Source organism: Mesoplodon densirostris, chromosome 3 (assembly GCF_025265405.1).
Source record: "Mesoplodon densirostris isolate mMesDen1 chromosome 3, mMesDen1 primary haplotype, whole genome shotgun sequence".
In the NCBI taxonomy this organism is placed as follows: Eukaryota; Metazoa; Chordata; class Mammalia; order Artiodactyla; family Ziphiidae; genus Mesoplodon; species Mesoplodon densirostris.
Genome location: NC_082663.1, coordinates 92,979,958 through 92,994,208, shown reverse-complemented (window position 1 = coordinate 92,994,208; position 14,251 = coordinate 92,979,958). Strand labels below are relative to the sequence as shown.

At 36.6% G+C, this 14,251-nt stretch overlaps 1 protein-coding gene across 1 annotated transcript in view; it reads right to left on the bottom strand.

Moving 5' to 3' along the window:
• The window catches only part of CAMK4 (calcium/calmodulin dependent protein kinase IV), a 228,374-nt gene that overhangs the window by 60,474 nt on the left and 153,649 nt on the right, over positions 1–14,251 (bottom strand). The window contains exon 5 of the mRNA XM_060091843.1: positions 3,164–3,236. Coding sequence (XP_059947826.1) covers positions 3,164–3,236 — 73 coding nt within the window. The remainder of the gene's footprint in view (positions 1–3,163; positions 3,237–14,251) is intronic.

Sequence of the window (14,251 nt, the reverse complement as noted above, 5' to 3'; positions counted from 1 at the left end):
CAAGTTTTAAATTGTTTGCTTTCTACCTGCGAAACACTGAGGGAAATTACTTTAATTTTTTTCTCTAAGTTAACCCTTAGGGGCAGCAATCAGAGAAACTCTGATTTTTATAAAACTTCTTTCAAAGAATGTTTGACTTGAATGCGGTAACCTGCTTCCTAAACTGGAGCTTTGTAGAGCTTTATGAGTAGGTAAAATAACACAGTTTTTGTTTTAAATTTAAGATTAGCAGTAGACTAACCAATCCATCTTTGCAGACCTGAAATAGAGTTCTAGGAACTCTAGTCCCTGTCTTCTATGTGGAGCACCTCAATCTCCAACTCTATTGGTGGCTCTTTTATCCCTCAATTGATGTAACTCCAACAGGTGGAAAATCCTGATGCTGAAAGTATCCATTTCTCATTCACTGAATGAGACTTCTCCCAGTCAGCCACCCGAGGTATCACTAAATTGAAGCATGCCCACTGTGATAAGCCAAAAGAGTCAAGAGCTGACCTAAATGGATGGAGGCAACCAGAAAAAACATATTGAAGAAGGTAAGTTTTGAATGAAAAGAAAAGAATTAAATGATAGTAAGGGAGTAGAAAAGAATCTTATGAATGGGAGCAAATTACATAGTTTTGTTTCATATGAATTGAGTAGAAAAATGATTATAAGAATGTTTCAGTAAATGTGACATCATCTAGAAAGACAAAATATAGAATAGTGGTTATTTCTATTTTGATAAATTTTCATTTATTTATTCAGCAAATATTTTTGAGCACCTACCATTGTCATTTGTCTTTTATTTTAGTACTCAGCTGTGGAGTGTATATGTATATATAGATTTATAAGATGAAATACATCTTTAAATGAATATTCGGAGTCTGAAGTTGCTTATCCTCTTTTCCCTCTTTTTTGTAGATTGCTATGATTTCCATACCTTATCTCATTCAGTCTTTTCCACAACCCTGTTAGGTTGAATATTATGCCTATTTTACATGCGGAAACTGAGGCTCAGAGGTATTTAGTGATAGACCCAAGCTCGCACATCTAGAAACGGAACCCAGCTCTGTTTGACTCCCAAAGTACTTTTTTTTAAAATTAATTAATTTATTTTTGGCTGTGTTGGGTCTTCGTTTCTGTGCGAGGGCTTTCTCTAGTTGCGGCGAGCGGGGGCCACTCTTCATCGCGGTGCGCAGGCCTCTCACTATCGCGGCCTCTCTTGTTGCGGAGCACAGGCTCCAGACGCGCAGGCTCAGTAGTTGTGGCTCACGGGCCCAGCTGCTCCGCAGCATGTGGGATCTTCCCAGACCAGGGCTCGAACCCATGTCCCCTGCATTGGTAGGCAGATTCTCAACCACTGTGCTACCAGGGAAGCCCCCAAAGTACTCTTAACTGCTATACCAGCTGCCTGACTGATTTGAGGAAAGTGATAGTGGGCCACTGCCAGCAAGTTTACTTGAACAGATAATCTATGGAACACAGTAGTGAAAAAAGAAGATTTAAAATGAATATTTAAGAAAGGCATAAAACTACCATTACTGAACTCAAAAGGGACAAAATGAAAACAGTGACTGCAAAGGAGGATTGATAGACATATACAGATGTATATTTAGAGATAGGAATTGGAAGCAACCAGAAGTGTTTTTTAAAGCCATGCTAGAAATAGTCATAGCATGACATAGGGAGTGGGATTATGTTCATGGATACTTGAAGAGAGATTCAACTGAAGTTGGGAAGGTGGATGTGAGGAGAGAAGGTGATGGAAAAGTTAAAAACGATCCCCAAGTTGGCAAGCTTAGGAAGCCAAGATGGTAAATATATTGTATCTGATGAAAAATCTGGAATGGAGTGGTTATTTTAGGTGTGGTGAAAAGATGAATTTGATATTCAAAATTCATATAATCAGGAACTGCATTGTGTATTTAAAGTAAAATTCCATGGCATCTTCTCCAGCTTTTATCCACCCCAAATTCAAACTTTTAATCCCCCACCATAGCAAAAAGATCAAAACATTTTATAGGAAAAAATAATTTGGAAAGTCTGGGTTATAAAGCCATACGAACTTGGCATTGATATCTCAATAATGGATTTTGTTAGATCACAGATCTTCTATTTCTAGCAGCCCTATGCAAAGATTGTGAAGACTGGATTTTTTTTTTCCATTCACAATTGGTACATAAGCTTGTTAGGTATCAAGAGTCCTCCGTCCCTCCCTTCTTCCTTCCTTCCTTCCTTCCTCTTTCTCTCCTTCTTGTTTTGGTTGTAGGTAAAATTCATAGGACATGTACTTGTGTCACTGTGGCTACTCAAGATATTGACTAATGATTTTAGTTATATAACTGACTCTGATTAATAGAATATATATTAATTCTGGGTATATTTTATAGATTTGTCTCTTTAACTGATCCTAATAAATATTGGGCCCCATCCTGTTTGTTCAGAGAATAATTTGTTCTGGATTTATATTCAATAAATAAATCACCAAAGTGTCCCAGGACATACTAGACACCACTAATCTATAGGAAGATTTGCACCAGTTGAGTCCGTTTTATTTAGGCAAATATTTCCTTATTAATTCAATACAAACCAACTTCTCAAAATTATATATATATATTTTTTGGTAAATGTGTGTCCATGTTTCCATCATTAACTTACAAAACTTTATTCCAGTTTAAAATGTTAACATACTTCTCCCTTAAAAAAAATAAAATTGTCAGAATTTTTCTCCTAATTTACTCATTTCTACTCTTGAAAGAAAAATTAATAATCTCTATGCTCTAAGGTCTATATTTATCTCCTTGAACATTTTTCCACTTCCTTACCAAACAACAAAAACAATAAAGAGATAAACTAAATAAATGGAAAGAGAGAGAAAAGAACAACTATAGGCACCAAAGTCTGATCTGATTCATAATAATAGAATGGAAATGATTTTTACAAACTTATGGTATTACATATGAGGACTGCATCTTTCAGAGTTTGAGTTATCAATATTTGTTCAACATTTGAGTTATCAATATTTGAGTTATCAATATTTGTTCAACATTTTCTAGTAAATATTTCATACTGTTTTTCTGTAAATTTTATGGCTTGTCACAGATATACACTTCCTAAATGATGATTCTGTAAAAGGAAGACATTACCCAGAGTTACACTATTGCTGTCACTTCATACTTACAGCAACTGCCTCCAGGATTTGTTTGACAGCATCTGCAGCATCTCGTTCACTATAATATCCCTTTTCCACAATCCTAAAAAAAAAAAACCATGAAATCCTTCTCAGACACATGCATCTGGTTGAGTAGATGTTAAAAGAAGTTAAATTAACGTTAAAGAAGATTTATCTAAACAATTGCAGCAGGCTACCATGACACGAGGGGAAAGATTTCCATAAGTTGGCACTCTACAAGTCTTTAGGTTTATTTAGGAAAATGGAAAACATTTATTTTGCCTAGGCTTGAAGTTTCCATCCTATTAAGGACAAAAAATTCTTTTTAAACTTTGTATTGCAAATCATTTTAAACATATACCAAGTAGAGAATATACCATGAACCATCCCATTTAACTGTCACACTGCTTCAGCAATTATAAATTCATGGCCAATGTTGTTTTATCTATCTAATTAATTACTTCCCCTCCTCCTTTATTATTTTAAAGCAAATATCACACATCATATAATTTCATTTATAGATATTTAAGGAGGTATCTCTAAAAATAAAGGACCTTTTAAAAATCATAACTACAATGCCATTATGTCTATAAATTACAATTCCTTAATATTATCAAATATGCAGTTTCAACTTTCTAATTGTATTGAACATGTTAAAATTTGTTTGTTTTTTTGAATCAATATCCAAATAAGGTCCATGCAATTGATTGGTTGATATGTCTTTTATTCTCTTTTTACCTGTAGCTCCTCTCTCCCATTCCCTCACTCACTCTCTCTCATCTGCTTTTCTTTTCCAAATAAATGACTTGCTCTTTTTGTATAGATTTGGGCAAGAAATTATTCTTTGAAATTAAAGTCTTTCCTTTTTAATTTCAAGAATTTTCCTGAGTTAGAATGTTTCATATTTATTTTCTTCCATTGCTTTGGTTTTCTTCTTTGGGGTATGCAATTACACACATATAAGAGGTTTTCTACTTTATGGACCCAAATAAACAAAACAAGAAATGAAAGAAGAGAAATAACAACAAATACCACAGAGATACCAAAAAAAAATCATGAGAATACCGTGAACAGTTAAATGACAACAAATTTGACAACCTAGAAGAGATAGAAAATTTTCTAGAAACATTCAACCTGTCAAGACTAAATCAGGAAGAAACAGACAATCTGAACAGACTGATCAGTAGTATTGAAATTGAATTTGTAATTAAAAAAAAAACTCCCAGCAAACATAAGTCCAGGAGCAGACAGCTTCACAGGGGAATTCTAGCAAACATATAAAAGAGAATTAATAGCTATCCTTCTAAGACTATTCCAAAAAATTTAAGAGGAGGGAAAACTCCAAAATTTATTCTCTGAGGCCACCATTACCCTGATACCAAAACGCCAAAGACAATACAAAAAAAAGAAAATTATGGGCCAATATCTCTGATGAATATAGATGCAAAAATCCTCAATGAAATATTAGCAAACCAAATTCAACAATATATAAAAAAGGATCATACACTATGATCAAGCGGGATTTATTCCAAGGATGCAAGGATAGTTCAATATTTGCATATCAATCAATGTGATGCACCACATTAACAAAAGGAAGGATAAAAATCACATGATCATCCCAATAGATGCAGAAAAAGCATTTGACAAAATTCAACATCCATTCATGATAAAAACTCTCATCAAACTGGGTATAGAAGGAACATATCTCAAAATAATAAAGGCCATTTAAGACAAACCCATAGCTAACAACATACTCAACAGTGAAAAGCTAAAAGCCTTTCCTCTAAAATCAGGAACAAGACAAGGATGTCCATGCTCTCCACTTCTATTTAACACAGTATTGTAAGTCTTAGCCACAGAAATCCAACAAGAAAAAGAAGTAAAATCATCCAAATTGGGAGGGAAGAGGTAAAACTGTAACTGTCTGCAGATGACATGATACTATAATATAGAAAATTCTAAAGTCTCTACAAAAAAACTATAAGAACTAATAAATGAATTCAGGCAAGTTGCAAGATGCAAGATTAATATACAGAAATCTATTGCTTTTCAATACACTAATAATGAACTATGAGAAAGAGAAAGGAAGAAAACAATCCTGTTTAAAATTGTGTCAAAAAGAATAAAATGCCTAGGAATAGACTTAACCAAGGAAGTGAAAGACCTATACTCTGAAAACTATGAAACACTGATGAAGGAAATTGAAGGTGGTACAAAGAAATGAAAAGACATCCCATGTTCTTGGATTGGAAGAATTAATATTGTTAAAACTTCCATACTACCCAAAGCAATCTACAGATTTAATGCAATCCCTATCAAACTACCCATGACATTTTCCACAGAACTAGAATAAATAATCCTAAAATTTATATGGAACAATAAAAACCCCCAAGTTTCTAAAGCAATCTTGAGTAAAAAGAACAAAGCTGGAGGTATCACTCTCCCTGTCTTCAGACTATACTACAAAGCTACAGTAATCAAAACAGCATGGAACTGGTACAAAAACAGAAACATAGATCAATGGAACAGAATAGAGAGCCCAGAAATAAACCTACACACTTATAGTCAATTAATATATGACAAAAGAGGCAAGAATATACAATGGAGAAAAGACAGTCCCTTCAATAAGTGGTACTGGGAAAACTGTACAGCTACTTGTAAAAGAATGAAATTAGAACATTTCTTCATGCCATATACAAAAATAAACTCAAAATGGATTAAAGACGTAAATGTAAGACCTGAAACCATAAAACTCCTAGAAGAGATTGTAAGCAGAATACTCTTTGACATAAATCATAGCAATATTTTATCAGATCTGTCTCCTAAGCAAAAGAAGTAAAAGCCAAAGTAAGAAAATGGGACCTAATTAAATTTAAAAGTTTTTGCATTGCAAAGGAAACCACTGACAAAATGAAAAGACAACCTACTGAATGGGAGAAAATGTCTGTAAATGATATGAACAATAAGGAATTAATATCTAACATATATAAAGAGCTCATACAAGTCAATATCAGAAAAACAAGCAAGCTGATTAAAAAATGGGCAGAAGACTAGAATAGACATTTACCCAAAGAAAACCTACAGATGGCCAACAGGCTCATATAAAGATGCTTAACATCACTGATCATCAGAGAAATGCAAATCAGAATCATAGTGAAATATCACTTCACACCTTTCAGAATGGCTATCATAAAAAAACCCACAAATAACAAATGTTGGCAAGGATGTGGGAAAAAGGGAACTCTTGTGCACTGTTGGTGGGAATGTAAATTGGTGCAACCATAATGGAAAACAGTAAAAAGGTTCTTCAAAAAACTGAAAATAGAAATACCATATGATCCAGCAATTTCACTCCTGGGTATATATCCAAAGAAAACGAAAACACTAATTCAAAAAGTTACATGTGGGCTTCCCTGGTGGTGCAGTGGTTGAGAGTCTGCCTGCTGATGCAGGGGACACGGGTTCGTGCCCCGGTCTGGGAAGATCCCACATGCCGCGGAGCGTCTGGGCCCGTGAGCCATGGCCGCTGAGCCTGCGCTTCCAGAGCCTGTGCTCCGCAACGGGAGAGGCAACAACGGTGAGAGGCCCACGTACCGCAAAAAAAAAAAAAAAAAAAAAAAGTTACATGCACCCCAATGTTCACAGCGAAATTATTTACAATGGCCAAGATATGGAAGGAACCTAAGTTCCCATCAACAATGAATGGATAAAGATGTGGTATATATAATAATGGAATATTACTCAGCCATTTTCATTCACAATTTGATTTTATCATCCATTCAAATAACTAAACCAATCCAAATTTAAACGACAGATGCTTTAATTGGGCTTTAGTAGCTAAAACTTCTGAGACACTATACACTTCAAGCTTCTGATGATTTATAAAATGCCTCCAGTGTACACATGTATATAGGATACTTTTATAACCTCCCTGATGAAAACCTAATATTGAAGTAGCAGCTGAACCCAGAGCCAGCACTTAGTGGTAGAGGCTGCAGGTCTCTCCTCTCCATCTTCTTTTGCACTTGGGAAGCACAGCAACATCTGGGTAGAGTTCTAGCTTTGACTTCTGTCTCCTCATCTCTTGGGGTCTATTCCTTAGCACGCTAACTATTTTTTTCTTGTTTTGCTTGTACCTTATTTTTTTGTTTGTGTTGGGCTTTTGTTTTCCCTTTGTGTGTGTGTGGTTTGCAATGATGTACTTGTCTAAACTTTGAATTGCACTTTTTTTTTTTTGCGGTACGCGGGCCTCTCACTGTTGTGGCCTCTCCCGTTGCAGAGCACAGGCTCCAGACGCGCAGGCTCAGCGGCCATGGCTCACGGACCCAGCTGCTCCGTGGCATGTGGGATCCTCCCGGACCGGGGCATGAACCCGTGTCCCCTGCATCGGCAGGCAGACTCTCAACCACTGCGCCACCAGGGAAGCCCTGAATTGCACTTTTTAATAAATATTTGTAATAATTTTTTTAAAAAAAGAATGAAATTCTGCCATTTGCAACAATGTGAATGAACCTAGAGAGAATTATGCTTTGTGAAATAAGTCAGACAGAGAAAGACAAATACTCTATGCTATCACTTATATATGAAATCTAAAAAATAAAACAAACTAATGTATATAACAAAACAGAAACAGATTCACAAAGGGAACAAACAAGTGGTTACCAGTGGGGAGAGGTGAGAAGGGAGGGGCACGATAAGGGTAAGGGATTAAGACACAAACTACTATGTATAAAACAGATAAGCAACAAGGATATATTGAACAGCACAGGTAAATATAGCCATTGTTTTGTAATAACTTTAAGTGGAGTATAATCTATAAAAATATTTAATCACTATGTTGTACACCTGAAACTAATATTGTAAAACAAGCATACTTTAAGTTTTTCTACTTTTGATTTACATTGTTCTTTTTACTATGATTTTCTTAATTTTAGCTTATTTTGCAATATTAAGTTATAATTTCATCTATTTTGTGGGCATATCCTCCCGACATGCTTTCATTGCCTAAGGGGACCCTATTCTACTCCCTATTTTCTGTCCTCTTATAATCCTTTTGTATAGTAATTAACTGAGCCACATCTCAGTTAAATTTGTTTTCTTAACCTTTTGACTGAGTGGTAGGTCACGATATCTATTCTAGTTTCATGGCTCTCAACTTTCTGGTTACTTTCATGAAGCATTCAAAAATTGGACCTCATACTTTCTGAGATCTCTTCTCTATCTGGAACATCATTCCCTTTCCTCTACCATCTCTACTCTGATTACTAAAGTCTCTTTCCAGAAGTTTCTCCTAAACACAGGTTTTTTTCCCCCCAAAGAGGCTTTAGATATTAATTTCATGAGTTCACAGGGCCTTGACTGCATTAGTCTCTTCAAACCTTACTGTGGGTGTAGCCCTCGCACTTCTCAGAAATTTGCATACCAAAAAGCCCTCAGCTTTCTTCTTATACTGGTCCATCCCGCTCCCAAAGATTTGGAGATTTTAGAGATTTGAGTGTTCTCCTATTCTTAGTTCCATCACACGCTCTGTTGCTTCCTTTGCTTCTTCTTACATAAATGCTAATACCATGTGGCTCTTGCAAATTGTCATTAGTTTGTCCTCAATCAATCATATTTTAGCTTCATGGAGATACCTTGTCATCTGGTTTTACTATAGATACTGTCAGCGAGGTTTTGGTTTTTTAGTCCTAGTTTCTCTGTCTATTCTTATGGGGATATTTGGGAAGACTGAAAGACTACTTTGTTGTGGTTTCTGTCTTCCCAGAATTTCAAGAGAAAACATATTTTTGATAGACTGTAGATCACCAACTTGCACGAGATGTTTTCAGCTGACAAAAAGTTGTGGTAAAGACATTTGAAAAGGTCAATTCAAAACATGAGACAAAACAACAAAAAACAATTCTAAAAAATTGTTGACTTTTTGTAATTTTGGATTGAAATTTTTCTTAGATGGTTAGTACCTCAAATAGTATAGTTATTTTTCAGAAAGTATCTTCTTTCTATAATGTTGCAGCAAGAAGTTTTAAGTTCTCAAAGTAGCTGGTGTTAGAAGCTGAATTTTGAAAATGTTTACAAAATAGGGCATGAACAGAACAGATAGGACAAAATAAAAAAGATGTATTACAAGAAGATACCTTAATTATCATAATTATTAAGATCCAGAAAAACTATATTGATGCAAAAATTCCAACGACTTTCTCCATTCAATTATTTTGAACATTGCCAAGAAACACAAACTCATCATATTTTTAAAGGATGAAAGATGGAATATCCCTCCTCACCTTTTTATTTATTGGATACCTGTTATGCACCAGGGTCAAATAAAATGTGAAAATAGATTAAAATATTCAGGGGGTTATTATTAATTGGTTCTTAAAATAAGTTTTCATATGATATTTCCTTAGAATACGAATTTTTCCAACTCATGATTAAGTTACATAATCTACTTACTAAAATTTTAATTGAAATGGTTTCTTGAACTATACTTTCTGAACATTGTTAAATAGAGTATGAGAGAAGGGGAAAAGAAGGACTATTGTGTCAGTGTAAGTTGAGAACTTCGGCTACCATTGCATTATCCTCTGCGTTGCTCTCTAAATGTGGATTCTGTGGTACATCCATCAGCCAACACAAATGTAATTAGTGCATCCTCTGTGTGCTGCACCTGCTTGGTTTTCTCCAGTTGTTAAAGGAAGGGAGTTGTTACAAAGATGATGGAAAAGAATGGCTGATAATTAACTTTTTTTTCCATCTCCCATTCTCCCCAGAAGGGGAGAGAATCAATTACCTCCCGTCTGCCATAAACAGTGTGGATTTTCCCATAGTCACTCTTCAAGACTAGAGCTTTACCACAACAGCTTTGTGATACCCCTCCAGGAAGTGCTACTCATGGCTTAGTTTATGCAAGAAGTACTCTTCGGGGTTGTTACAGAACCAACTTGCACAACCATGTGTGGCCTTCCTGATGGGAATCCCTCCTTGTCTGTTAAATACACATGAGTTCTTATGAGCATCCCTACCCCTTAGAAAGGAACTGCTTCAGCCACTAGAATTTCCTATCATTTGCTTTATTATGAAGCCTCAAGCTTTGACCTAAATATGATATTTATACATTTTCATTTTGATATAATTTAGGGTTAAATGCCTGTGTTCAGAACATGTCCTTGTGTGAAAGTCTAGTGACTGGCTGGATGGAGGAGTGAATTTTCTTGGGAGCTGTTTTCAGGTAGCATAGAGGTAAGGACAGTAGGTGTAAGAAGAATGGTGAAAATTTCATTAATTTTCTATAATATATATGTTAAATTAGTAATATACTTCATCTAATTAATGGAGAGGATGCATTCTAACAAATATATCCATTCATTTATTTATTCAGTAAATATTATGGAATGGCCACTATGTGCTGGGCACTCAGTAGTAAACCAGACATGGCCTCTGCACTCATGGGGTTTCTCTTGGTATGAGTAGACAGACAACAATCAACACAGTGTGCTAAACGCTGTGATAGAGATATTAGAGAATGGCCTGGGAGCTCCTAGAAAGGGCAGGCAATTTATTCTGGAGGCTATGCAGGGTGAGAAAAGGATTCCAGAGGTAGTTCAGACCTGAAGGACATACAGAAGTTTTCTAGCTATAGGGAGAGTGGGAGCTGGGGGGTAGGATAGGTGTAGGGGAGGAGTCTGGGATTGGAGAGAAGGGAAACTGTTCTAAGAGAAAGGACCAAGACTACAGTGAGGATTAGATTGTGAGGATGGGGTAATGATATTTAATCAATATTTTTAACTGTCTAATGTGAGCCAGGTACTTGCTGGATTTAATAAAGAATAAGATTTGGGTTCTGTCCCAGATGAGACCACAGATAGTAGAGAAATTACTAATAAATACATCATCATAGACGTAATATATGTTATACTAAGGTTTGTACAGCCAAGAAATTTATTAATTTTTTTGTCAGAAACATCTCTAGAGCAGACGTGTGGGGCAGAAGCACAAATGCAGGTGCCTTCCCCACATCGTCTCATGTGAACTCTGCACACCACAGTTTGGTCCTACCATCAGAACTCAACTGTTTCTCTTCCAGGCTCCTTCTGCTAAAAGGAATTTTGTTCCCAGATGATTTCTTCATCAGAGTGTCACAGGGATAGGTCTCTGAAACTCAGACATTCAATTCAAAATATTTTATAAGTTGAGCCAGGCCATCCGTGACTGACTGGGAAGAGCAATAGCAGGGAACTTCTCAAGTTGCAAATGCAGGTTTGTAACTTAGAGCTAAGATTGTAGATGAAGATATTAGTGACCAAGCAAAGGAAAGTGAAATCGTGCATCTTCTTCTCTTCATTTAGGTAGCAAGACTACAGCAGATGTGTTTGGTCGATGTCTTCTGCTGGGTACTGTGGGAAAAATTCTTAGCCTTCTCACTAGACTGTTGCTTTGGTCACCCATGGAGCCTCGCTCTAAGCCTCGCTCATAGTAGGCAGTCAATAAATATTTGTGGAATCAATACTAATTGCTAGGTGAATGGATGCCAGAAAAATTTCAGACTGTGGACATCTGGACAACTCCTTTGCCTATGTCCCTTATCATGCAGAACAAAAGCACTGGACTAGGGAAGTGATGCTCACTCGTTGCAAGCACACTGGCCATGGATCCAGAGGGAGAACCGCTGTATGTATACATGCTTCCCAAAGCAACATGCAACAGGTAGAAACGTGACTGTTATCCTTAGGAATAAACTCACAGTTACATAGTTTCTAGATATTATTGTAATAATATGGATCTTTTTAGAAACTTATTTTGAACAAAGTCAAAGTGATTCAATTCAGCAAAATAGAGTATTTGTTTCATGAGGCAACAAATAATTCCTACAAAAAATTTAGTTGAAATTTTAAAAAAAGCCAGTTAAGTTGAACCACATATACACAGTTAAGAGTTTATAGCTTTATGCAAAATATACTAGTGACTTCAATTTTTAGAAGAAACAATACGTTCAATAGGAGTTTTAGAGCTGTAAAAACAGGAGAATAATTTTGGTTGATATTTTTGTCTTTTGTATTTAAACATACTTATCGCTACATTTCTTTTCAGATTTAGTAATTTCCTTTTCATGTTTCTTACATAATAAGAAGGCAGTTAAGATGCTACCAGCGTTTTAATATCATTTTCAAAGGTCCAGGGCCATGTAGTTTTTAGCTATGCTGCACAATTTCCTGTTGCTCCATTGTAAGCTGTGCTAAAAATAAAATCTCTCCTAGGATTTTAATCACAACACTGACCCAAAAGGCTGCCCTGGTGTCCCAGTTCCTACAGGTCTCTCAGTCACTAACAGGCCTAGCTACATCTAGAGATCTGGGAAGGAATCACAATGGGGTGTGTTTCCTTCGACTCCCAGGCTGTGATTCTTTGGCCCAATAGGCGTTATCACTCCAAGACCATGCCTTTTACTTCCACTGTTTGCTACATTGGCCCACATGCTCTTGCCCACAGTTGAGACTGTTTTTCTTCTCATCATTTTAAACTTGTAGGATGAGAAAACACAGGCAATGCCTATTTCTCTCCAAGGATCTGCTTTAACATATGACTTTTGTACATTTGCTTCTGTCACCTTAATTGCTGCAAATTGAATTGAGCTCATCTCCAGCCCAGTAGTTAGCACAGACAATGCAGCTGAAGAGCTCTAATCCAATCATATCCTGAGGCCCTCAGACTTCCTGGCACAAAGATTAAGAGCCCTACTGCTCTCCCCGCCAATGGCAGCTTTTTCTTAAATGGAGATGTTATTAGATGACTGTAAGTTTATTTATTATTATTTTTTTTTCTTTTTGCGGTATGTGGGCCTCTCACTGTTGTGGCCTCTCCCGTTGCGGAGCACAGGCTCCGGATGCGCAGGCCCAGCGGCCATGGCTCACGGGCCCAGCCGCTCCGCGGCATATGGGATCCTCCCAGACCGGGGCACGAACCCGTATCCCCTGCATCTGCAGGCAGAGTCTTAACCACTTGCGCCACCAGGGAGGCCCTAGATGACTGTAAGTTTATATGAGAAAGACATTGGTCTGGTGAAAATGTGTACTGAAGGATCGAATGACACAGGGTAAAAGCCCCAAATAATATGAGTTTCAGGAACCAAGTTTTAAGGGCTGCCAGTACATCATTATGCTGCTACATACAAAACTGTATTTAAATGAATTCCGCCGTACCCTGTGTAAATCCACCACTCCTACATAAGCTTCATTCACTGCTTTTTCTTATTACATTCATGTCACCTTTGTCTGTATTGATGCTTTTTCTAAGAACTCTCCCAAAGAGTATTAAATTCATATGCTTAAAAAAAAAAAAACAGTTTCAAAGGGTACTACTAGCACCGGTTAAATTTGAGAAGCTAGGGAGAGAGTGAGGGAATTGTGGATCATTGTGGGTGCTGGACAAAGAGTTGACAGTATAGGAGAAAGAGGAGGCCAAATCAAATTGTAGACCTGGCAATGGGCCTAAGGGATTCCCAGTCCAATTCTCTCATACTGTAAATGAAAAGCCTGACCCAAAGATATATAAATTGCCCAAGAGCATAGAGTTTATTCAATCATTCATCTGACAAATATCTAAAAATTACTTGCTTTCTGTCTAGAACAGCTTCTAAGATGGACATGAAGATACTCATATCTAACCCCCTCGTCAGTGTGCTCTGCCTTGGCCATCACTTTGCCCTTCCCTCTACCCTTCACCTGCTAATTTTCTATTTCCCATTTAAGATTCGGCTCAAAAGGCTCTATTAGCTCCCTGAAGTCATTTCTGGCTTAGAAGACCCCCTTAATTTGTAACCAATGTACTGTGTTTATGCCCCAATTATAGCATTTATCTTCCCCACATGAATCCTTACAGCCAAATTTGTGACCAGTCTCTAGCAAATGCAAAGTATCTTGTGATAGGTTTTTTGTGTACTACTGATTCTTATCTTTATTTTTTTAGTCCCTTGTCATCCTTTATTTTTTAATCTTGTGATAGTGTGGTTGTCTCTATAAGCCTAGTACACTTTTTTGGAGGTGATGGGAGTATTAAAAGTAATATTTGGGTCCATATCACAGTTTACTTTCCCTCTTCTAGACC